At 38.4% G+C, this 26,573-nt stretch overlaps 2 protein-coding genes across 4 annotated transcripts; one reads left to right on the top strand and one right to left on the bottom strand.

Moving 5' to 3' along the window:
• Positions 1–3,963: 3,963 nt before the first annotated feature.
• On the bottom strand, positions 3,964–10,130 carry THNSL1 (threonine synthase like 1). Of its 3 annotated transcripts, none has more exons than XM_054818562.1 (2): positions 10,106–10,130; positions 3,964–6,859 (listed from the first exon to the last, which is right to left on the bottom strand). In XM_054818562.1, exon 2 carries the CDS (start codon positions 6,804–6,806, stop codon positions 4,584–4,586), a length of 2,223 nt encoding a protein of 740 aa, XP_054674537.1. In that variant the 5' UTR covers positions 6,807–6,859; positions 10,106–10,130; the 3' UTR covers positions 3,964–4,583. The 3 variants fall into 3 exon arrangements, with proteins under 3 accessions (XP_054674537.1, XP_054674538.1, XP_054674536.1); XM_054818563.1 differs by lacking the exon at positions 10,106–10,130 and adding an exon at positions 10,003–10,040; XM_054818561.1 differs by lacking the exon at positions 10,106–10,130 and adding an exon at positions 9,759–9,958.
• Positions 10,131–10,208: 78 nt separating this feature from the next.
• ENKUR (enkurin, TRPC channel interacting protein) lies at positions 10,209–24,999 on the top strand. The gene is made up of 5 exons (XM_054818564.1): positions 10,209–10,693; positions 14,070–14,215; positions 17,352–17,578; positions 19,440–19,586; positions 23,655–24,999. Exons 1-5 carry the CDS (start codon positions 10,314–10,316, stop codon positions 23,826–23,828), a joined length of 1,074 nt encoding a protein of 357 aa, XP_054674539.1. The 5' UTR covers positions 10,209–10,313; the 3' UTR covers positions 23,829–24,999.
• Positions 25,000–26,573: the final 1,574 nt, after the last annotated feature.

The following is a 26,573-nucleotide window of genomic DNA, read 5'->3' as shown; positions in this document are numbered from 1 at the left end:
ATTCCTCAGACTTGCAACGTAAATAGAGTATTTAGACATTTGCTATTTTTGATGTGGGTTTATTTTTTTATACATGTTTTCCTTCCAGCATGATGCAAATTATTTCACTAACATCCATCAATCTCAGCAAAGTGAATTACTAGATCATTTACTATACACCTAACTTTCAAGCAAGCACAGGACAGAATACGTCTTTCAAGATTAAAGAATATCAAATTCTGAAATCACTTATTTTAGTGGATTTTCTTTACATCACATTGATAAGGATTTAAGAACATATTTGCAGAGAAAATGCTAGAGTGGATCCTGCAGTATTTATTTAGAAAAAATATAGTGGATACAAATTACTAACGCATATTTCAGACATGGCAAACATGATACACTTAATAACAATGCGTGTTCTTGATATCCTTGAAGAACAAAGTTGACCTCTTGAAAAACAAGAATCTTCCCTTTAGAGTTCCATTTGCTAAAATATTCCATCCCCTCAAAAACATAAAGACCAATTCTTTCTAAATCATGACACTAAGAAAACAGAACTATCTTCTGAAGTCATCCCTATCTGCTCTATTCACTCTTTACCTCAAGTCACTCTGTCACCCTGAGAAGCAGGACTGTGACTAAAGGCAAGTAACGAGCAGCTGGTAAGTCTGTAAGCAAAACAAAGTATTTTCCATATAAATATTCTTATAATAAAAAGCATAAATATAGATATTACATTTGTCCTTAAGGTTTTTCATGTAGTATCAGTGTTCAGCAAAGATTTATCTATACAGAACAATAATAGCTTAACTAAAGCTAGGCTATTACCCCAGGTCAAAGCTAGTGAAAATGTGTATCTACACATGCTCACACTCTCTGTAAACCTGGTTTATATTGATTTAGACTGCAACAGTCTACCTTTAAACAAATAGGAGCACACTCTGTACATACCAGGCCTAAACAGCTTAAAGAATCCTGCTAACCATCGCAATGTAGATTTGCTTTTGTGCATCATTAGCACAGCATTTTCACCTTAAGAAGTTAATAGAAAATATTGCATGACAACATTCACGTGCACAATGTCTGCAGAAGACAAAAAGAGCACTTGTGTCCACTCTTTAATGCCCTTTCAATCTTTCATAATACTGATAGCGGGGGAAAAAAGTGCAGTAACAGTAGCACAATGTTTGTTGAACCACAGTATTTTGCTGACTGACATTTAGAAAAGCTGGGCTGGGAAGGTGGAAGGATTGCTTCACTCACTATCTTATCCCCCCGCAGCCAGCAATGAGCACGCCGGAAATTTCTTCCATTCCCTCAGGCCCAGCATGACAAGGCAAGTCAGAAGACTCTACATTACAGCTACCACATAACAGCATCAGCACTTGGTCACAAATACTGTGTACATCTAGGACCACAACACTACTGCAGCATTTTATAGGGCCCATTACTAGAATCCACAAGCAGATGTTGTACACAAAATAGTTCACTGAAGTTATAACAAAATCCAAAAATTCAAGCATTATTTTTAAAAATGAGTGAATACTGTATTGTAAAAGCCTTTGGAAATTCTAAGACATGTACTAATACCATACATGCTCTTCAACCACTGCCTTTATACACCTTAACTTCACATTGAAAGCCTGTAACTAAGTACAACTGCTCATTTTTTTACTTACTCAATTTGTATCAACAGTTATAATGGCTCACATGATATGAAAGTAGCAACTAGGAATCAGTCACTAATACTTTCTCCTTCAAACCAAGCTTGAGTTTCTGCGATGAACTTTGAATTTTTGTTTGAGTCGTGCCAAAATAAATCCTCTGTTAGTTTAATTCTGTTTTATCTAATAAGCAGCTAACTCAAGATAGGATGTTAGCTTCTAGCCCAATCTTTAGAATCTCAGCTTTTCTCTTTTAGGTACTTTCTAAGAAAACAAGGTTTTTTGTAGAGATTTCTATAAAGTATTAAAACAATGTGTGACAAATTGCCCTATGATGTCAAATGGTATTAAGCCCCATAAAACCAGGTACTGTAGGATTTCCAGAGTCCTTATGCTGAACCTAATTCCTGTTCCAGTAATTCAATACAGGCAGTTGGGGCTGTTTGGGGTTTTTTGGCTTTTGAAGATTTGGAATTCTGGTTTTGTAGTGAGCACAACCAGTGAAAGCATTACATTTTTCTCCACTTGGAACTACTATCAAACTGAAACACCGAAATACAAGGTGGACGCGCGCTTATCACCTACACAAGCAATGCTGCTTTTTTGGCAACATGCTTATGCAACTTTTTCTTACAGAACTTGGATTTTTTTTTTTTTTTTCATTACACATTTATGGTCTTTCTCATGTTATGTCTGGAAAATGATAAAAATCCCTCTGCCCTGTGAGGAGAGACTGAATGAGTTAAGTCTTCTTACCCTGGAGAAGAGAAGGATCAGGAAGGGGGGGCACTTCATCACAGTTTCCCAGTACGTAAATTGCAGCTAGGAGGAGGGCGGAGGTTGTCTTCACAAGGAGCCACATGGAGACAACAAGGGGAAATCAGTACAAGATGCACCAGGCAAAGTTTCATCTTGATATAAGAAATTTTTCACAGTGAGAACACTCAATCACTGGAACAACCTCCCCAGGGATGTGGTAGAGTCCCTATCACTGGAGGTTTTTAAGATGTGACTGGACAGGGTGCTAGATAGGCTCCCTTTCCCACAAAATGCTGGACCAGATGATGTTTTGAGGTTCCTTCCAACTTGGGCTGTTCCATGATGCAGTGAAAATAAAAATAAATATTTCCAAAAGTGCTGCAGAAATAGCGAATGAGGATTGAGCAGAGAAAAGAACTAGAAAGGTCCAAAAAAGGCATCCAAGAATGGCAGAATCTAGAAAGCTATTGTGTCATACCTTTGTTATCAGGTATATTTAATTTTATTATATAATGTATTCAGTGTGGCAAATGCACATCATGCATGGGTCTTTTACCTTACACTGCAAGAAATAACAAATTTTTAAAATAGTTTGCTAGATGGTGTCTTCTTCACCTCTACTGTGGCAAAAAGTACAAGCAGACACAGAGGAAGCTGGGGAATATGGCAACAGTTCAAAGCTCCAAATGAGTCCTCACATCTAGGAGACGTTGCCTCTTGAAGAAGCAAAAACTGTTATTAATCACCACCTCTCTTGCCAGTACTTTCCCTGTTTGAATCTTAGTGGGAACCACAACCTCCCATAGGTGTACATCCTCGCATCTGATGACTCTTAGCTCTTTACCTGTAACCACATGCCATTCAAAACTTGCCAATACATCATTTTATCATTTCTTAGTGAGAAATGTAGTTATATTTCACGCCCTTGCCAAATACAATCTACAGTTAGCAGAGTAGGTTTGTCCATAACCACATGATCTCCCAGGGCAACCTGCTCTATTTTTTTCTGATGCAAAAAAGCAATAGCGAGCCTGTCATTAGCAAAACCAGATTGCTAACATAGATCTATTTTATGTTACATAATGAATACCTCTGATGCTATCACACTTTCCAGACACTGGAATTCATCCTTCACTTTCCTTGATGAGATGCCAAGCACTTTGGGAAGCTTCTTTCTTATACTAATTCATGCAAAGTATGAATAGAATAGAACGTCAAGGAAATTAATGTAAGAAAAACATGAAAACAGAAGTAATTAGAACAAGAAAGTTATATGACCTCTAAGATAAAACTTATATTCTAAAAACTTAGAATACAAGAAATAAACGTAAATAAATGGTGAAGTGTGGTTCTTATTTAAGGAGACTGCTGCTACTACTAACAAATTCTTCTATATTATTAAAAAAGGATTCTAAAGTTGAAAGTTCAAATAGAAAAGATGTAGGAAAGAGACTACTACAACACATTGGAGGAAGAGTCAAATCTTAAAAATTATTAAAAATATTAAATTAAGGATTCTATTTTACATAGGAAAATATCTGGGAGGAAAAAATGCCTAAAAACAAAATAACCAGGTTTTTTTATATAAATGCTCACCTCACAATACATAAAAAACATTATACAAGAAGATAACATACCACCAAATTAAATGGTTCAAGGATTATCAATACAAGTATACTCAAATCTCTGTAGTGAAATCAACCCTCATTAGTAACATACGAACATCATTACAATATCTTATTATGCTTCAGTGCCCTAAGTGAAGCGAGTTAAACTTCAACTAATCACCCACTGACCAAATGATCACATCATTCTTGCAACAAAACAAGAGCTAATAGTTTCAGAAAGGTCAGACTTCATTATCTTCTTCCTTCCACAGAGAACACTTCAGGCTTGTGAAGGAGACAGCACCACCGAGGAAAGCTGGCACTACTGCCGTCTCTACTATGTATGACCTGCAAAAAAGTATTCCAGTCTTTTATACTCTCAATTCACAACCTTTCACCACTACTAGAAATCTCACAGGCATTACTTATAAATACTGTTGAAAACTTGACAACTGAGTCTAAAACTGCGGACGTTATGCTGTGGACTGGACACAGACCAGATGAATCACGACTTTATTAAAACATGCAGCTTGTTAAGAAGGTATCACACAGTGGACGTCTGATCAGTTGCTCAGTAAGCTTTCATAAAATGATTTTGAATTAAGGTTTCTATATGAGACATCAGCATACTCATATCTGCAGCACAGACCTGATGATCCTCATTCCCCTTCTTTTTCAGTGTCTCTAACAAGCCCCAGTGGACTGGAGGCAGAGGGCTGTAAGAACTCAGCAAGTGAAGCTGACTTAATGGATTCTGGTTTATTTCTGCAATCCTCAAGGCCCTCAAGATAGCAGGTGCAAACTTAGAATAATGAGCCGTAGATGAAATAATAATTGGGCAAGTTCTATCTTGTAATCGATCTGCAACTACTTTAGCAACAGCTGTGTGTGTATCCAAAATATATCCTGTAGTGTTGTATACAGAGTGAATGGCAGCTAGACAGTCCTCCTCAGAGCACCATCCAGCCACCAAGTCCTGCTGAAGCTTGTCAAGTAGATCCTTCCGTAGCTGGAAGTGGCCCTGATTTTCCAGCTGGTTATATAATTGTGTCACCAGTTGTCCATCCTCATTAGCAATCAGGTGCAAGTATCGCTCAAGATTGGAGGACTTCAAAATATCTACTGCTGGTGAAAAAGTGGGAATTACTTTTCTTCCCCTCAAATCATACACACCTGTTCTTATGAAGTCAGTCAAAACATTGTTTTCATTGGAAGCACAAATACATTTTCTAATAGGAATTCCCATCATTTTAGCATACAAAGCAGCTAATATGTTGCCAAAGTTTCCTGTAGGAATGCAAACATCTACAGGGCTTCCAAAAGAAATAATACCTTGATGAACAAGGTCAAGGTATGCAGAGGCATGATAAACTGTCTGAGGAAGCAGTCTTGCCCAGTTTATGGAGTTTGCTGCAGCTAAAGCTGTTCCATATTCTACTGTAAGAAAACCAGTATAATCAGAATTAGTAAAGATTTGCTTTACAGCTGTCTGGCAAAAATCAAAATCAGATTTAACACCTACTGACCAGGCATTTTCTTTCTGACAGCCAATCATCTGTGATTTCTGAATTGGGCTTACTCCATCCTCAGGAAAAAAATTAATCACAGCAATTCTCTGTTTGTCAGTGTCATGGAGGTGACTAAAGCCATCTAGAACAGCGCTTCCTGTGTCACCAGAAGTAGCTACCAGAACCAAGTAATTGCAGCTTCTGGGAATGCAGTATGCAAATATATGTGGCACCATCTGTAATGCAAAATCTTTAAATGATGCTGTTGGTCCATGAAATAACTCAAGGAGAAACTGATTGCCTGCCAGATGCCTAACTGGGGCAATTTTAGAACAAGTAAAGTTTTCTCCATAAGCAGTTCCAATCATTTCGGCTAGGTTAGAAGCAGGAATATCAGCCGGATGTATACATCTTTCTAGTATCACCTGGGCTCTTTCAATGTAAGTTGCTTCTATTAGGCTTTGCCATTCTCCAGCAGTGAATTTTGGAAGTCCTCTCTCGGGAACAAAGAGTCCTCCATCAGGGGCCAAGCCCTCAGTAACAACGTCACTGAAATATTTACGAGAGTCTTTTTCCATACTCCTTCCACACCTACTAGACCTAGTTGAAACGAAAGTTTCCAGTTCTGAGTTTTGGTATCTCTTCACAGCATCAAGTACCTTTTCTGCTACAACCTCTGCTGCAATATCCCCTCCACAAAGAACACGGATGTCATACCACCTTTTGTAGAACTGCTTCCTAAACTGAAGTATGTCCTTGAGAGAAATACCAGGAGACTGGCCCACAATGCGATCCACTTTCATTGATTTCAGCCTGTTCATAATGGCTGTTGTGGGCACATCCAGATATACAACTATTCCATTTTTCTTCATATGCTGCATACCAGCAGAATGCATTGGATTGGACCCAGTAAGGGAAATGACACTTCCAGATGCTGAAAACTTCAACAGGGCTTTTCCTTCCTCCTCTAAAAATTGCTCATTACCAACATCCTGCAGTTTTTCCGACACACTCATATTCCAAGTTGTTTCAAGGACATCATCATCTATGTCTATGACAGGGCAATCTAGTTTCTGACCTACTATTCTCCCAACCGTTGTTTTCCCAGCGCCCGGAGGTCCCATCAGGATAATATTTTTGTTTCCAACGAGAGAATGGCTTGAGAACCATGATTTCCATATCTGTGCAAATGCAACAGGTCTTGAAAGCATCAGTTTAAGACACATGCTGGAAAGACTGGTTTGCGTTATTAGTCTTAAAGGCCGATACTGAACAACGTGAAACATCTTCTGCTGGGTTGTTTTTTTTTTTCAAGCCAACTTGAAAAACCACTTAACTGCTTCAAAAAAGAAAAAGACAGTAATTAGTCCTTCAGCAAACATCTAGGAAAAACCCTAAAGAATATGAAATTCTGAGCAACACGAATTCAAATATGAATCCAGTTATGACTTTATCAGTGCCAGGGAAGTATTTTTCAGAGTAAGACTCATTCCCCTCTCCTACATGGCTCCAGCTCACTTCCACTGACAAATTCAACTTCAAAGAGTCCATGCCCTCAAGGTAAACAAAGACATCCAAGCCTAACACTACAATACTATTTGCAAATAATACTGTTTATAGGAATACAAAACCAATTAGTTTTTCCTTTAGTAGACTTACTTTTAAGTAAGCATTTACAAATAATGAAGATTAACTAAATTACCTTCTTCTAATCAAAATGTTAACAAAATATGCATTTTCCCCACCTCCCAAGATGCTTTTGATTTATTATATTGTCTTTCTAAAAAAATAAATGCAAGACCGACTTGAATACACAGAAAACTCATAGACTTGTGCAAAAGCAAAGCTGGAAGAGTTGCATCCAATTCTCTTCTGAAAATTCTTGCCTTCTGAAAGGATGGTAAACCAAGCAAGTGATTTGTGAAGAACTTCTATAATAGAATTGTATTGAGTGTAGTTTGTGTAAATAAGAGAGGGAGAAAAAACATGTCATGAAGATATTCTATCCTAAAAAAAACCCCAGAAAACCCCCAAAACCAAAACCCAAGAAAACCCCAAAAACCCAAAAAATCACTAGGAAAGTTGGATCTGCAACAAAGATTAAGCAAGAAGTTCTCAACATGGTATTTTGTTTGCTCCAGGAAATCAACACCAGTATCAGCATGAGAATTGCAGCACATGATTTGTGTGTGTTTAGGGCAAAGGAAGAAGAACTCTCAAAATCTCCATAAAGGGGCGAGGAGGGGGCAGAAATCAGCAAAAATTTGCACAGAAAATCCCTACAGAGTAATTTTTCACTTTAGGTAGGCAAAGAAATATCACTTTATTATTGTTATTTATTCATTGTTCATGACTAAAAATGCTTAAAGAAAAGCAACACTGAAATTCCTTTTAGAAAATTAGTGAAATTTTAGATGTAAAAATCCAATGTGGTGCTTACTAGGTTTCCAAATCCTTCAATTGTTCAGTGCCTTTTCTCTAGATGCTCTCCAGTCCAATTGCCTTTTATCACTGTGGAGAGCAGGAGGCCTGCAATTTCAGTAGAAGGCAGGTGAGCACCAAATGGTAACTGCATCATCTCCAAAGGCCTACTCATGATTAACTCATGTTTAGTTATCACATCAGTCCTTTAGGAGGTTGCTGTTCCCCATCAGCATGCATAATATCAAAGGACTCCAGAGACACAGGTCACAAACTTCAAAAATGACACAGAAGTTCAAGTCTTTAAGAGCAAACCACAGAAACAAACTCGTCTTCCAGATGCTCCTGGCTCTAGATTCTGCTCTGTGTTCCCCAGTCTGTCTTTTACACTTTACTTTTTTTACCAAACTATTAGCAAACATTACAAAGTCAAAGAACTTAGAATTATTCAAATCTTTGTGTTTGCTCACTTCTGTAAAGAGAGGTGAGCCTGCAAACAGTAAGTCCCTGTGTTTGCACTGTGACATAGTGAATATGCTGTAATTACAAGGTATAGATCAGAGCAAAGATGGGCATATCAGACTGTAGTTTTTTCCCAATCCTTGTAAAGTAGAAGGGAATGGTCATATGTAGATGCAATATAAGGTTTTTGCAATAGTTACTGAAAAGAAAAAACAATCTGTGAAGAGTAGTTGTAATATTCAGTATCATTATAAAGCTGTACCATACCAGTAATGCACTCTGGTGAATACAGAAACATACAGAACTACAGGGACAGAAAGAGATATTGAACATCCAGATGCAAATAAGTTACATTCAGGATTTTAAAAAACTTAGAGACAATATTTTAGCTATTTTATTTTCTGAACCCAAGAATCACTTCAAGCGTTATGTATGAACTAAGGGAGTGCAAACAATGCCAAGCATAGTGGCTTGCCTACCATGTCTAGTTGCACTACAGATTCACTTTGAGGTGCAGTCACTCAGTACATACTACACAGCTGCTGGGCATAACATCTGGATTGCTTTAAGCATCTAGGTCACAGGCACTTAAATCCCCCCAAGTTACAGGTGTAGACACGGAAGGAACCAGACCGGATTTCTCTAGTTATAAGCTTACCACGTTTACATGAAGCTATAAGTTGTCCATGGTATTGTTTGAAATCAGCTTGGTTAACCTGGTACAAAAACTTACAGGGAATTTCTTTATTCAGCTGCTCAATTAGTTTAACCTATTCCAGTGTACTTTATATGGGTGCAAAATTGAATTACATGTACAGAGAAGCTTGCAACCATTGAGTTAAAAATAGTTTAAAAGAAACAGTTCATTCAATTAGCAAAACCTTACTATAAAACCAGCTCAAATTAGACTTTAAATCTCATAGAGTTTACCAGTCTAGTTAGAACATCAAACCATCCAGCTTTAGATATAGCTAATTCTCCCAGAAGAGTAGGGCTTTTTTCTGAAGCAGAGCTTGCATTTGTACCTCCAATGCAATTTTTAGTTTTGAGAAACACCTTGACCCTTCATTTGGACAGCACCTACATACCATCAGCAAATATCCACTATTTTAACAACCACTGCCGATGACAAGAATTAGAGTGAAAACTGGGCTTTGTTACTGGTACAGACACAAAGTTTGCAACAACAGGTCAAGGCTGACAGTTATCGTATTTCAAAAGTGTTAACACAGGACAACTTCCATATGACTCAGAACTTTTATGCAGAGAGAGAAAAAAAAAAATCCTAAAGTAAATCATTCAACTGCCCCACGACCACCCCACAGATCAAGATCCTACCAAGGTTCCCGCCTCACCGTTTCGACGCCCTGAAGGTGTCAAAGCGCGGGTGGGAGGAGGGAGCCAGCCGGGTCGGGCCGCACCAGGAAAACGCGACACCACAGAGTCACCTCCTCCCGCCAGCCAGCCAGGCAGCGCGGCCCCGGGCTCCCACCTCCCCTCGGGAGCGGCGATGGCGGCCCGGCCCCGCCCCCGCGGCTCAGGCTCAGGCTCAGCTCCCCTCACGCGCCCCAAAGGCGGGGCGCGCGCGCACACACGTACCGGCGGGGGCGGAGAAACCTACCACAGGTACCCCGCGCTCCGCACGCGCCCTCAGCCTCTCCCGCGCCCTCCCCCCCAGCCCACCCCGCGCGCGCGCAGCTACCTGCCCGCCCCGCCCCTTCACGACTCCGCCTGCAGCCGCAACGCACGCGCAGTCAAGCCGCCCGGCGCCCCCCGACTCGGCCTTGCCGGCTTCACCGTCGCGAAGTGCGCCTGCGCGGCTCCGGGAGTTGCTTGGAGCCATCGCGCCTGCGCTGCTGCTTCTTGCCCAAACGCCGGGGGGGGGAGGTGAGGGGCGGAAACGATGGCGTATGTTCCGCCCCCTCATGGCGCTGTTACCTAGCAACAGGTTTCCTAGTAACTGCGGAGATAACTGCGTGCCGGCCCGCGCCTGCCGCGGCAGCCTGAGGGGGCGGCTGGGCGGCGGACCGAGGGGCTCGGCGGCGGGAGGGAGCCGTTCACTGAAGTGGGCCGAGGGCGAGGAGGGGCGGGGGGAGCAAGCTGCGACAAGCGAGGAAACGCGAGGTCCCCTCAGCGAGGTGGGCCCGTCCCCGTGTCCAGGGCCCCTCGGGGAGGTGGGCGCTTCCCCGTGTCCAAGGCCCCTCGGCCGGAGGATGACGGCGCGGTGTGCCCAGGAGAGCATCTATAACCTCCTGCCCCGCCTGGAGGAGAAGCCTGTCAAACCTCCCAGGTACGTGGGTGTGTCAGCACCACTTGCTGACACGGTGACTGGTTCTGGCAAGGCAACGCATCTTACAGGTAACAGATATTAAAAAAAAAAAATCTAGTTTTTGTGTAGCTATTGCTCCTCCTAATGAGTCACTAACTAACATCTGAGGGTTTACAGCCTGCTTCGTGAACTGATGATTCAGTTTGGTACCTTCAATGCCACCTTTTTAATTTACGAAGCATTTACAAAGCGCTTGTTCCACACAGAGGAATTACATACACATCCTTGTTATTCACACTTCTAACAATTTTTCAGTGAGCAGCTGAAAAGTTGGGGTTTTCAAATTTTTCTCAGTGCCACACTTCCATTCTTTTTATATGTCAGGTGTGTCTTCTGACACTGTTTCTTTTGCTTCTCTTTCTCACCCCTTACCCTAAAAACATTAAAAATGCCTTTTACCCCCCTAGCATTAATTCCTTTGAGAGTTTTTGTAAAGTTCTTACTTGCTAATTATGCAAACATTTGGGGGGGGTTCCAGGTCCCTATTATTTTATATGAAAGAAAACTGTTACTGTTAGCATTTTCAGTGCAAAGTTAACATAGGTCATTATTCCATAGCTTTAAAATGAGTAGAAATATCAGTGACACTCCTCAGAACAACCTTTCAGGTAAAAAGGTTCAGATTTTTGAGGTTCCTAGTTCTGAACCTTTTCCATGTTAAAATAGATCATACATCTTTTTTAATTTCCAATGTGAACGAGAGATACTCTTGGCAGACAGAGGAAAGTGAAATGACAGTATGGCAAGGCACGCAGCACTAAACCCATTCCTGTGTTAATACCATTCAGGGATTTGGATACTGCATGACCATCAGGTTCAGTTTAGGCAAGGGATTCCTTAGGTTGGATGCAGTCTGACTAAATTCCCTTCCAATGTCATTGACTTCTGTTGTCACTATCTGTCTTGACTTCTGTCCCCACTACCTGCTTTGGTTCACGATGTGCCAAATATCCAGCTGGTAACAACCCTGTCAAACCTGGTTAATAGCATGATCTGACCAGTTTTAACTAATGCATACAAAATCTGGGGTCTTTTTTTTTCTTTTTTTTTTTTCATGAAATCATATATATATGCTCTCAACTGAGTAGGTACTACTCGTGAAACCAAGGCAAGCATCCTCATTTTCCCCAACTTTGATGTCCCAAGATGACAGCTAGGGAATAGTAACTGTCTTCTTACAAATGTATTGTCTTTTCTCCCCTTCCCAAATAATGAATGGATTAAGATTTTCAAATCCCCCATAACCATGTTTTCTTCCTTGCACCCCTCTCTAACCCTATGTTATTGGTGTATGACAGCATTTAACCGCTTTCTTGGCCTGAAAAGTCACTGAAAAAATACAACTGCCACATCTCTTTGTCGAAAGGAATGCCTATAACATTTTTAAAAGCCAACTTTAAACCTTCCGCCAGTAGGTAATAAACTCAGTACCTTCTCCTTCACTTGCTCATTCCCAGACTGTGAGAACCCTACTAGGTCAAACTACTCATAAAAGTCACTACCTTTCTCTACTGTGTGGCTACAGTGTCACTCCTAGCAAATAGTGAGGAACGCAATAATTTATGAATGTGGTGGGTTTGTGCCTATGTCTATTGCTGTTTGCTCTGAATTTAACAGAAAAAATAAATAAAACCTGATTCCTTATAATTAGAGGTATTTCTGGAATTACATATAATCGTATGTACATAATCCTCTCTCTGATTTTGGAGACCAAATCTCCAGAAGACAAAATAACTCCACATTTTTAATGAAGTCCTCTTACATTTTTTAATGTTATGATCAAGTACAAATACACATATAAGACATTTGCAGCTCATATACAAAAGCTTTTATCAGTGTTGCTACTATGACTCCCATTCTCTGACCCAGCATTACGTCCTTTCTTTCATCCTATTTCAGTATTTCCATAAAATAGTTTGCATTATATCTAATCTTTTTGGGTTTTTTTTTTCCTTACCTGAAAACATGGTATAGTTTTTTCATAAACACTTAATACTCTGTGAAAGAAGAGCACAACTGTTCATCAGTTTATGTTTCCTAAAAATGGACAGATTTTAAAAGGTACAATAAGGTAACCTTAGCTTCAGGAGCAGGGAGTTCTCCTTCAGGAAAATGTCTATGACAGCTCAGTCCTTCAGAGAGAGGCAAGATGCTGCTAATCAGCTAGTGATCAGCATTTGGCTTCTTTTGGAGAACATGTTTGCATACTTTTGATTAAAGCAGAAGTTACAGTGCCATATGCAACATTACACCGAAACAGCAGTGTGTGCATACCATGTGCATATAGCTTTTCGTGTCTGAGCCCTTACTGATTTTCACCTTAGCTGTTTCAGTTAGTGTCAAAACCACCACTGATTACAATAGTTCAGGATCATAGTTCGGATCTGTGTAATATAAGAAATATACAGTTTGCTGTGCTATTTGGGAGCAGTCATCCATCTCATCTAGTCTCTTATAATAGTCTGTAACAGATGGTTTAACAGGAACATTGAGACAATGATACAGTGGACAGTAATAAGTAACTGATGATCAAGGACATTCTGTCCAACTCTTGACTACATTTGACATGTTTTCTGAAGCATGAGGTTTTACATTCCTCTAAAATATGTTCCATCTCAAAGAATGAAGCAGTGAATGTTCTCATTATCAATACAGGTCTCATGTTTTTTGAAGGCAACTGAGCTTTTCCTTAATATGTTTGATTGCTGTGCAAGGCCCTACAATGTACTGCAACTGCAGCTTCTGAAACGGCCAAGATGCATTGGCATTTGCATCTTTCCCATACTACAAACTTTCAAATATAGAAAATCTAGCTTTCATGATTACTATTTTCCTGTAGATGCAAAACAGCTGCATATTTTGGATGCATTTTTGAACAAAACAAATAACCACTTTAAAAAAAAAAAAGCTTTTCAAAATGGAGTTAATGAAAAAATAAAGACCAAAATGTGTAACACACAACCTCATAAAAATAATGAATTCATGCAAGTAGTTTATTTCCAAAATGGAGGTTTTGCTGAGTTTCAAAATACTTGTTTTCAGTATTTATATGAGCAGTGCGTACTGGAACCATTTCCCAAAGTGTGATAATACTGACCTTGGAGACACAAGAGAAGAAGGAAGCAGCAAGCTAACTTCAGAATCAGAAAAACAACTTATCAGTGCAGAGCTGGGCGTAGCCTTAGCATGGAGGTTGTATGAATGATGGCCTTTATTTGGGAGAGAGTACGAAACAAAATAGCTTAGGCTTTTGGCATGAACTACTGCAAAAATGTATATCCTTCGAAGAAATATTTTTAATAATTTTCTGACCTATGCCTATTTTTTAATGTCTAAGGTATATATCCACATTTAGACCATCCGTGAAACGTGAAGTAGAGAAAAATAAAGCTCAGTGGAAAACTATGGGACCAGCAAAAGTTGCAGTGCCATCTCCGAAAAGCTTCCTGCAGAAACATTCAAAGGAACCCAAGCTACCAGCAAGTAAGTGTAGACATGAAATATATGAAATGTAATGTATTTTTTGTATTTTAAAATTGATAATATTAATGTCGAAAGTAACAGTTAGTTATGGAGAATAAAATTTTAAAAAAAAAAATTAAATCCTGAGCCAGTTTCCATTGTTCCTTTTATAGTATCTATCATACCAAAATTGTTTCTCTGTTTTACAAAAATGTTTCTTATTTATTGTGTAAAATACTGAAACAAGCAACAAGGAGATTATATACGTGATTAGAAAATACAGTAAGCATTTACTGTCATGTGGTAGAAAAACAGCTGAAACATAAAGAAAATTTATATATCTTTTGGCTGCAGCTATGCAGATGTTGAAGATGCTCTATCCTGCTGATATTTCAATTTGTAATTATGTAGTTTAGTTCTTTTCTGCATCTGATCATTAATATTAAAGTAAATAATATGAATGGAGGTATAAGAAGTGAACTCATTGGTTTTAATGCTTGAAGAGATATGGGAAAAGTATGTGTGCCTTTCTTGATGTTATAAGCAATATACAGCTTTTACTCTTCGCACTCATTGTCAGCTCTTAATCCCATAGCATTAAATTGGCTGGCAGTGTTCAAAGCATAGAATTCTTTTGAGAGCTACGTGTCACAGAAATAAGAAAATTTGAATATTTTGTTCCAAAATGCATCCTATCTTTGGGCACAAACCATAATTCTGGGAATAAGGAGTTGACAGTTCTAATGTTCAGCCTCATGGCCAGTTCCGCAAGGGTGGAATGACCTTCTTAGTGGGGCTGGAGTTCTAAGCACATTGCTGTCAGAATTTGCAATTGACTTATAAAGTTTCAGCTTGAAATTGTTTTTAGCCTGGAAAAATAGAAAAGCTTAATGTACAGTATTAAAAAAAAAAAAAAAGCTGTCTACGAGAATGTAGGAGTACAGCACCCAAATTTGTGTGGCATATGCAAATGGATTTAGCACTGAAAATGCAGGCTGTCCCAGGAGACTTTGGAGGCTTAATGCCTCAGGCAATATGGATTATTAGAACCTTAAGGTAAGCTTTGGTCCCAGAGGCCCTGTAGGCACCCTGAGTCGCTTTTGAATAAAGCCTTCACTTTTTCAGGAAATCGGAATAGCATTCAGTGTATTGGAATGTAACTCTTCATGACATCTGAATGTGAATGCTTCCAAGCTCAAGACTTTGTTAAATTACCACCCTAGTGTTTTAGATGGGCATAGGGAAGAAGGTTGATTTACCAATAACTTGGAGCAGTCCATAAGATCCCTTTTAAGTACCTGTATTATAAAATTAGTGTTACATACTTCAAATTTGCTATATACTGAGATACAGTATTCTGAGCCATTTTTCTCAGACAAGCAGCTCACAATATTTCTATTTCAACTTGTTGATTCAGGGCTTCATAATAGCAATATGTGCTTTGGTGTTTGCATTTGGAGTCAATGTACCAGAGCCTCAAGATGACTATGGCACATCATAGTTTCGATCGAGACTAGTAATTTCATTGCCATGATTAGATCCTAACAGATCTTGAGAAGGAACTGTATCATTAACTCAGAAAGTTCTTGTACCTTTGTTGGATGGAATTTCATACCTACCTCAGAAGTTAGACTGCTTAATCCCCTTTTTTAAAGCATGGCACTTTCATCACTTGGAATTTAACCAGTTACCAGTTATCTAAATGGGATGATGGCATTGTGTGTTTGTGGTATCTGTGCCTCCTTCAAAACTGGGTTTGATCCAGCTGGTTAAAAAATAGATTGCAAGGACAGAACAGAAAGATTGACTTTTTTCCCCTAAAGTCTGGGATAGTGTATTTCTTTTGATTACTCACCACTTCCTTACAAAAGATGTGTTTCCTAATCTTCAGCTGAATCTTGTTGTGTTACTGGACTTGGCCATTCATTTTAACCAAGCTTTGTTGCTGGCTCCATAAGTGGGGGCTCCCAAAACAGCAAGTGTGCACCAGCATACTGCAGATAAGGGTGAGCCAGTGCTCACTGAGAACCTTCAGAGATCTTGTTTCAAAAAAACATCCTAAGAGAAATAGAGATTTAACTCTTTGTGTCCTACAGTACTAAGTTATGGCAGGCTATCAGGTTGTAAAAACAAAACCCAAGAAAGCACTGGTTGGTGGGGTCCGTATCAGGGAAGCAGCTGTTGTAGTAATGAGCTCTGTCACATGTGACATTATACTTACTTTATGCCAAAGAAGAACATGAACTCAGACAACCTGAATCAAATCTGTGATAATGACTGTGAGTTAGAGTTATATATGGTGGGAAATTAATTGTCTTTCATCACTCACCTGAAGTGAGACTACTCAGGAGACTACTGACTTTCTGTTGGTGTCTTGGAGAAAAGATTACACTAAAAAGGAACAGTTTCTATATTATGTGGAGAAAGGACTGTGAGAAGTTGTTGAGCAGTGTTAGGGAGCAGCAAAGAGCAGGGCTTTTCCCTAAGGGAAAAGGAAATTGAGGGCAACTACAATGCAGGCTGGGCAATGACCTCATCAGCAGGGTGCAGTCCCACCACACTAGGGGCAGGCAAGCAGAATGAGGTGGTGATGAAAATGTGTCCTATCAGTGACCTAGTTACCATCAGGCAAGATGGGGTATGGGCCAGGTCCATCCACTGGTTCCACATAGCTCTTCAGGAGTAGGACTAGGGCAGGCATGGCTGGGACAGCTCAGCCAGGCACTGACAGCACAGGGCTGAGCTGAAATGGGGTTCCTGAGCCTGAAGGTGTGGGGTGGATGCCCCAGGTGAGACTGGGCAGGGTCATTGATGCCTAAGGGCCCTGACAATGAGCAGCTCTAGTAAAAGTAGCTTTAATTAAGTTTTTAAAAAGTCCTATACTACTACAGTTAAGAGGAAATGAGTGGCAAATTATAAGGAAACCCCACCCAAAACAACATAGTATTTCCTAGGTTATGAAACTTCTGTTGTGCTAAAGAAGCATACTCATTTTCATCATAATACATTCTCAGTCAATTCTTTCATCGTAGATACAGTTGGTTTCTATTTTTATGTAATTTTGTATTTAATTTTTCCCTTTTGAAAAATGTAATAACGTTAAATTGCAAAGCTCTTCATGGTTATTGCTGAGAATGTTTGCATGCTCAATTCACAGGAAAAAAAGAACAGGATAGTAAGAAATTGCCTGCGTTATCAGTGCCACGGAGGACAGATCACCCAGTTATGGGAATTCAGACTAAAAAGAATTTTATAAATACAAATGCAGTTGCTGCTATCACGGGATTGCCTAAAAAGCCTCAACCTATTTATGTTGATAGAAGACAGGGAGATAAATATCTCCTTGAAACTTCAGGACTTGTTCCAAAATATATTAAAAAAAAGGTAAGTTTTATTAAATTGTAGTGAAAATACTAGTAGCAATGCCTGTTTTAGGTTCTTTATTGCATTCTCCTGTGAAATGTTTATGATTCTTTTTGAGATGTTTAGATACTAGTGCTGTTTGTGGTAGACCTTTGAAATTCATCAAGGAGAAATCACAGGCACTAGAGTTGTGCCTTGCCTTTGCTCTGTATTCACTTGCTTATGCTGTCAGCAAAAAATTGGCAGAATGGTGCTGCTAAAGCAACAGCATATGTGTTGTATTGGGAACCCTGGGAGTATCTAATGGGGAGACAAATGGAGTTTTGTGATGAATGAATGCTGGCTCTTTAGGACAAACAGGCAGGGAAGAAGAAGAGGAGTTGCCCTTTCCGTCAAAGAGCTGTTCAAATATATGGAGCTCTTCTGTGGAATTTACAACAAGCTGGTTGAGCTTGTGGGTCAGGATCACAGGAAAGCCCAGTGAGTGTCAAAAACGTGTTTGTTATGGACCATCCAATCCGGTGAGGAACTGGATGAAATCTCTTTAAGCAACTTGAGGAAATCTTCAGATCACAGTGCAGCTTCTTATGGAAGACTTCACCCTCCTTGATATCTGCTGAAAGGACAACACAATGGGATGAAAGCAACCTGAAAAGGTTCCTGGAGCATGTCAGCAACAGCTTCTTAACACAGATGGTGGATGAGCCAAACAGTGGTCATGCTCTTCTGGTTCTGCTACTTACAAATGAGAAAGAACTAGTCAGAGGTGTGATAATCAATAGTACGCTTGGTTGCGCAGGCCATGAAATAGTTCAAGATCCTCTCTTCCTTGGGGAGGCAGGTGGTAGCGTACAGACCCTGTTCTTCAGGAGAGCAAACATCAGTTTATTGAGCGAACTAGTAGGTAGGGCCTCGTGGGAGACAGTTCTGAAAAGCAGAGGAGCTTGAGAGAGCTAGCATGCCTTTAAGGACAACCTCCTCCAAGCACAAGAACAGTCCGTTTCACTACTCAGGAAAACAAGATGTATCAGGACACTGGCTTACCTAAACAGGTAATTCATGACAGAGCATTATGCAAAAAGAGACACGGCATATGACATAACTCATGACAGAGAAGATGCAAAAAAGTGAACCTGCAGCCCTTGCAGTGCCTTTGCATGGCTGAACATAGATATAAACAATGCTGGTCATGGTGCTATCCAGTACTAAAAGATTTGTGAATCATTTAGCATTTGGTAGAAAGAAGGTAGACTCTGGTACCTTCTGGCAGAGCTAGATAGGCTTCATATTACAGAGGATAAGGTACAATAGATGTGTTCCCCCAAGTACGTCTGGGATATTCAGAAATTATATTTCCTCCTAGAAACGCAATTCTGCCGCGTCCAGTATGAGATAGTTTATAATTCCTAACTAGTCCAATTTTCATGTATGTGTTAACACTATTCACTCTGTTCTGTGGCATGCAATGTTCGGCAAAAATCAGCATACAGGAAGACCTTTCTAAGAAAGTATTTAAGCAATGTGTTTCAGAATGTAGAATCTGACACCATATAAAACTGTAAAATAGCTTGCTGTCGTTAACAGGTTTCAAACTCCTCACTCAACCATCAGTTCTTATGAATAGACATTTTGGTTTCTGGATTCTGTTGTCTTCCAAGGTTGCAAAAAGAAATTGAAGGAAATTGTTTATATGTTTTGCTCAGGCTACAAAGACAATCATATTTGATACTTCTAAGAACACAGTGATTTAAGATTTTATTGCTTAGTGGCACAAAATTCCATTTCAAGCTGTCTTTGCAAATGTAATATATTACAGACAACATGTATGTCTTTGTTTCCTTCTTAAAAGCACATATAAGAAATTTCTTCCTTACCCTTATAGGATTATGGTGTTACACCAAAATACGTAACACGGAGAAATGAAGAAATGAAGAGAGCTCAGAAAGAACATGAGGCCAGTATCTTGGAGCATCTCAAGGAAAGAGCCATGAAACGGCTATCTGATGAAGAAAGAAGAAGTCTCCTGCAGGTGCATATTTTGATTTAGTGTAATTAGTAACATGTACAAAAGATTAATGAGGTAATGTAAGTCCATATAAATAATAAAAGTATACTAGGTTTTTTTAAGCAAGGCAAATGAGTTAGTTTTTCACTAGATGGAGCTGTAGAACAGTAGTAAACTGAACTGAAGGGAGCTGATCTAGCTACAGTTTTAGTCCAGTTTTACAAGTACTTCAATTCTGTTAAGATTCCTGTCCCCCTTAATGACTTGGAATTTCAGTGAAACTTCAAAGGAAAGCAGAAAATCACCTGTATGGATTTAGTGGCAGTTCTGACTCTGTACTGAAAAAATACAAATTGCCTTTTTTTCGTTAATCTGGTATGTAACATTGTGACTTTTATTGGTAGTTTCTATCTTCACATTGTGACCTCACTGACTAAAGCATAAGGTCATGCTTTAAAATGTGGCAAAACTAGAAAACAGAATTAAATTCCAATATATTCATGCAACTATAACTGGAAAAATTGTATTTTGTGAAGATGTTTTGGATACTGTCTTTCATACAGTTTTTATTGCACAAGATTTTCTAAAGAGAAATAATACCATAAAAGAAGTAGAGCAGAGAAGAGACATTTAAAAATTATTTTCAATCTTCGAACTGGAATTTCTCATGACCACATTTTAGCCAAATTTCCTATGAAAATGAGGCTTACATTACTGTGATACATGTTTATCGATCTGTCCCTTAATAACTTGATCTTAGCAGTCACCTGAAACAAATTAGCAGATGGAGGGACCTCTCCAAGATGCTAAATTCCCACCAAAAAAGCCAGCAGAATATCTAGAGAGAAAACACAGTGTCAACTCACTTGCAAAGTTAATTGGCAAGATCCAAAATAGCACAATGGTGTCTCTTGCTTATGCAGCAAGCAGTAGAAGCTAGGAAGGAGTATGGGAGAGAAGTGAGGGTATTGCATTGACAGCACTATAAAGAGCATAACAGTAAGGGTGAAGATTAAGATACTTTAATGGTGGGAAAGGCATGGGACAAGCTGATGGTCCAGCAATTTAACTATGCAGCAAAAATATATGTGCAAAAAGGCATGTGAGTTCAGCTGCTCACAGTTCTGCATTTAGTTTGAGTAAAGTTATGCTCTATATTTTTAACATACAAGAGTGCACTGAAATATTTTTTAATTAAAAAGTTTTTAGATTGTTTTTATTAACTCAGTGTTTTCTTTTAAATTTTTCAAAAAAGTTTGCTCTTTCATGGGCCAGATTGCTTATGCAGTTATATTGTGAGGAGGAATTAGTGTCCCCAGGGTATGTGGCTTCTACCCAGTGCTCAGCTGTAGACATATGGGAATTCCTGTCTTTTAAAATAATTGACATTGCTAGTGAACACATGTGCACTGATTTGCAAGAATACGTGGCAGTAGATGTCTGAGAACAAAATCAAGCCTCATGAACTTAGAAAAATAAAGGGAAATAATTTGTGCCAACATTTTTTGAACTCTCTTCATTATGCTTACTTTGGTTGGGATTTTATGAGAATAAAAGAGAATGTTGATAAATGCACTACATATTTCTCACTGATCCAGCATGTATTAGAATTCCTTATATAGAGTTAGATACTCAGTCTGTGATCTAGCCCATAACGATAGTGGTCAGCATATTACATTGCTGTTGGAGAAGCTGTGAGGCAGATCTTTACAGAGGGAGTCATGATCTGCTTTTGATCTCTCCACTCTGTAGGGACAGAGTAAATTGTGATGAGTGCATGCTCTAATGTGTTTTAAAACTCACTGTGTTCAATGATTTCCAAACCAATTTTTTACTAATGTACATGAAGAAGAATTATTTAAAAGAAGCTGCAAATGACTCTTCCATCACAGTTTTGGGAGTACTGTATTTATTTTCATGACTATGTATTGGTAAACTATACCTTACACCTAGTAGTCCAGGAGCTTTATTTAAGTACTTTACAGCCGTGAATTGCAAAGACAAGTAGCATTACAAGTCAGTAAATAAATAGGCTTCTTGCTCTTAGTGTCACATGTTGAGGTAGGGTTTTTAAATTTATGTAGATATTTGTATATGATGATTGTTGGAATAACCTTTATGGACAACAGTTAGATGCTTAATACAAATATGCAAAAAAGCATGAATTACTGTGCAGTAACTACACTGCTTTGGATCTGTAAAATATTAGTTCATATTAAAAAGTATGTTTTTCTTGGTCATTATTGGCAGGGAGAGGTAATTTTTTTTGTTAAATCAATTCATACAGTGGACAAAATCAGACAAGTTTTAAGCCCAATAGTCCTTGCGTTCTGAAATAGAAGCAACAATCTTCAAAGCTAAATATTTAGTAAGAATAATTCCTCTAAATTTAACTTCAGTATGTTAATCAATTAGCCAATCTGGGAGAAAAGGTGCTTAATAACAGTGGAGAAGGACATGAGGTTGGAAACCACAACATGCCATAAAATCAGTGTGTCAGTTGAATCCAGTTTTAGTTATGGAGGAGAACCGAGAATAACTTGAATTCTTCATTCTCGAAGATAATTTGTGATCTCCCCTAAGGAAAGAGAACTGAGAGCCAGAAACATTTTGGAGAAGTGTTTTCTCACTGATAGCCATATTGTGTTATTTACTGATTGCCGTATGAGTTCCTTGTAGTAGGTGTGATTATTAAGTTCACCCATACAGTTTTCATGAGGGCATTTGGTGCACCGAACTCTACTAAATCCTTATATATACATGTATAGGATGTGTAGATTTTTATTATCCTCTTGAGGAGAGAAAGTAAGAGCAATTGTTGCAGTAATTGTGAGGATGTAAAGACAAGTTTTAAATTTTATTTTTCTACCACAATCTGGTTCCATTCAGCATATATTGGTGGATAAAATTTTGCCTCTGATTTTGAATTAACAGGTTTATGAGTACGCTTAAGATGATGGCATGATTTTTTTTGAGTCTTGGGCTGTTATATATGGAAGATACAGTTCACTTTTTATCTAGTAAGGTAATTATTTGCATAGCAGCATTCGAGAGAGGTGGCAGTTAATTAAATTACTGTTGATAGGGTCAGTAACAGCTAGGTTTTTTAGTCCAAATGAGAAATAGGTTGTCTATAGATGTTATTGTAAATGTAGATTAGGAAGGGAATGCAATTATTTAGAATTTCTTCAAAATAGTTCATAGAAGTTAAAATGTTGTGAGATCAGTTTGGTGTGTGTGGTCTGAGCAAAGTCTCAATTACTGAAAAAGAAGCTGCTGGTGAGAAACTGCAACTGCCATTGAATTTTGGCTGGACTTCCAGCTTGTGATTACTTAAGGTAGGTAACACCACTGTGTGTTACGTGGCGATATCTGTGGTAGCCAGGTTGCTGTTCATGGGGAAGTGGTTTCTGTAATGCAGTTTGTAAGATAATTCGTGTTGCATTTTGGAGAAAAGAAGGTATTTGAGTGATATGAATTTGGAGGCAGCTTTTATGAATCCTAGTAGTTCCTCAGTGAGCATACTAGAATTAGATACACTGGAGCAAAGTTGCCTACTTGTAGGTCATTGGAAGCACAGAAAGTCTCTTATATAGAAAGAAGAGTTACTCTTCATTTACCTTGTGCAATTTTTCCTTGAAGATACTGAGGGCTGGAAACAAAGTGTACGTCCAGGCTTCCCTGAGTTCCTGGTAGGCTACAGAGTTGACTGTTAGTCACAGTGACATATTTTTTTTCAGTTCAGCATTTTTGTAGCTCATCCTTCATTGGCTAGATTAGTTATTGTTTTGTTGCCTCTTAAAGACTAATTATTTTCTCTCCAAGACACAGAGGTTTTTAAAGACCATTCCTTATATTGCATCAGAATGAGTCAAAATTATTCTGTTGCAACTACTTTGACTTTTAAGGGTTTAAATAATTTGGTCCAATTAAGATGATTAAACATTATCCATGTATTTATATATTATTTTAACATTGCAGTGATACTTATCAAATGCAAGATTAACAAAAAAACCAAAGTAGTTTATATGCATATTATTCTTAATGATTAAGTTTTTCCTTGTATATTTCCTTTTCATGTAATGGCACTAGGGACTGAAAAAGAACTGGGAGGAAGTGTATCGTGAATTTCAGGGTCTTTCGGTAGAACTAGACACCATACCCAAGAAGATGTATAAAGAAAAGCTGGAATTGCAGATGAAACAACTGGAGCATGACATAGAAGTAATTGAGAAGCACAAAGTTATCTACATTGCAAATGAGTAAGGACTGTTTTTCAGACCTTTCCTTTTTTCTCTTTCTCTATCCCTACATCTCCAAGAACCGCCCCCCTAAATTCTCAAAAGCAATTGACACCGCCAACTATTCAGAAGGAAATATTCAACTAATAGAAGTATGTAGCTTCTTAGAAAAGTTTTACATATGGTTCTCAACTGTGTAATTCCCAAACCTTTTAAAATAAAATTCTTGATTAAACTTTGATTATAAAAATGTGAATTTAATCTATTATTCTTTGTAATTTTTATTAACTACTAAGATTTCTATAAACATCATACAAAAAGCATAAAAAATATTGTTTCATATGTTTGGAGCACTTCTTTCCTTGCATAGTCAAAACAAAGTGAAATAATTGGCTGCTGAAGACAACTGGGTAAATATAACTTCAGGGTGGGATGGCTTCTGGACTAGTTATTAAGGAGCTGTTGTGCTTTACTTAAAAGCTTCAGTGTTTGTATTTCTAAACAGCTTGGCTTCTGCATAACATTTTGTGCACTCATTTTTTGTTACCAAAACCAATTTTTATAGTGGAAGCCCATAATAATATAGACTTCACGCAATACAGATACCACATGTAGCTTGCTCTGTGTGTTTATGTATAAATAATTCTGTAGTACTATAGTAAATCTATAACTAAAGTAGAAAAATGTATTTTGATTGCTATTATGTGTGTAATGTTAGAATGAAAGCAATATACTCCTAGCATGTGAGTCAAGACCCAGGCAGAAATTACATCAGTACACTATACTGCAATTATTTGCATAAAAATAAAAATTCTTTTTCTTGCCTACTACTTAACCTTTACTTCAGAACACTGCTTTTTCTGTATGGTATCAATCATTACTGCCAGCAGCTGTTGTGACATCATAGTGTCTGACATCAGCAGAGGATGAAGTAAAAAATTTCAGAGGAACTAGTAACAGCCAAATTTTCGTGTATATTAAGTTCCTTTCATAAATTTGTTAGGGGATGGCTTTGAAGACTTCATGGTGATGCTAGGCTATATTTCTTGTGCATCTTAAACTTGTCTATGACATGCACTAAGAACACGTGGGTGAGCAGGAATGTGTGCTTTGTTCTTTGTAACTTAGTGTTAAGCAATCATGTTTATTTTTGAAAGATATAAGCTGGAAGAAAGCTGTGGTTTTGTAAAATATGAATTGCACTTGCTGTTTACTCAAAAGAATGACTTATACTGTATATTTTAACAAAACCACACCAATTACAAGCACTTAATAATATGTCACATTATCTCCTAGTGAAATGCAAGACGCCTTTCTTAAGAAATGCAGTATAATCAAACATGGCTGTTTCTTGTGGCTTAAAATAAAAAACTAGATTTGACTCCAAAGCAGCATGCATTCCTACTGCCTCACTCTCAGCTTTTAGTTACTTGTAGATCATTTGGCTGAGTTAGGTTGAGGATCCGGATTTGGTTCTTCCATTTATCATCAGTGTTACCTTTATGGAAATGCAAAGTAGGTGACAGCCTATCCCAAAATTTGGGACAAGCAACTAGGCCACATTTGGGGTTTTTTTGCATAAACCTGGTATTTGCAGGTAGCTCTGGTGCCACATGGGATGTCCCCCTCTTGATACATGTGAAAAGCTTCTGTCACCCTATGGGGAGGTTGTAAATCCTTCCATCTATTTTGATGTGTATTCCATGCGACCTACCAACACTCCTGATTACAGAAAAAATATTCTAATGAAAACCATTGAAAATACACACAGAAGGATAACATTCTTACCCTTTAACTGTCTCTGGGAAGTTTGACAAAATAAATTTACAGAATCCAGAGAATGTAACTGTATTTATATGTTCCGGAAATGCCAATAATTGAAGGTGTAATGTTCATGAATCAACTAATATGTACCATCAGTATAACTAAAGCAAAAAGGTGAGTAAACTCAATTGTTCTGATAGAATTGTTCCTTTATAAAAGATACTAAATATTAACAGAAACAAGTCTGTCCACAGGCTAAAAAGTAGCATTACCAGTTGAAACGTTCTCTAAATTCACTCGTCAATTACTGATAATCAATGAAATACTGAGAAAGAAAATAATCAAAATGCTTCTAGTACTTCATAATTATCAAAGTGGTATTTTTAAATGGTCCATATTAAATTGGATAACCATCACAAAACACATGCTAAATGGGGTATGAATGCTCTGTTGGTCAGCAAGAGTTATGTTGCCACAAATTGAAAATATTTCCTGTTGGAAGTTGTGCATGACAAAACTGTATCTATTTTTTTAAAAATAGCAACATGAAATTATGATAAATATCTCACTGGCTGTTCTTCAGAATGAAACTATTTATGTCCAGGAAGGCAGGGATCAGATATGGCATCATCACAAACACGGGGAGTTCCTGATTGTATGGCTCCGATAGAGCTGCCTCAAGCGAGCATCAGATCTGACAGGAGCTCCACATGGCTGGTCTCAAAGCACGGTGGTTTCTTGGGCTCTGCATGCCTCCCTGGGGACTAAGTCTTGGACAGTTCCCCAAAATCTTCCTTGCAGAGGGGTAACCTCATTCCCCTCGCAAAACAATAAGGGCGAAATTCTGTGGAACAAATAATATGGGAGAAATTCCTCACTGATTTCATTTTCCTTAGTCTCTGTGGGTGTGTTTTCTGGTAGGAGGGCATGATGTTCTGGCCCTTTGTATGGTTTTTGTGAAAAACTGGCGTCACACACTGCTGCTCTGAACACGCTGCCACAAAGC

Source organism: Grus americana, chromosome 2 (assembly GCF_028858705.1).
Source record: "Grus americana isolate bGruAme1 chromosome 2, bGruAme1.mat, whole genome shotgun sequence".
Lineage (NCBI taxonomy): Eukaryota > Metazoa > Chordata > Aves > Gruiformes > Gruidae > Grus > Grus americana.
This window is presented reverse-complemented; position numbering and strand designations above follow the sequence as displayed.

Bases quoted from the DNA above. Each gene is read 5' to 3' on its own strand.
- THNSL1 (XM_054818562.1), bottom strand. From the start codon at position 6,806: ATGTTTCACGTTGTTCAGTATCGGCCTTTAAGACTAATAACGCAAACC.
- ENKUR (XM_054818564.1), top strand. From the start codon at position 10,314: ATGTTCCGCCCCCTCATGGCGCTGTTACCTAGCAACAGGTTTCCTAGT. The intron at 10,694-14,069 runs GTACGTGGGTGT...TTAATGTCTAAG, and splicing joins AAGCCTGTCAAACCTCCCAG to GTATATATCCACATTTAGAC. The intron at 19,587-23,654 runs GTGCATATTTTG...TAATGGCACTAG, and splicing joins AAAGAAGAAGTCTCCTGCAG to GGACTGAAAAAGAACTGGGA.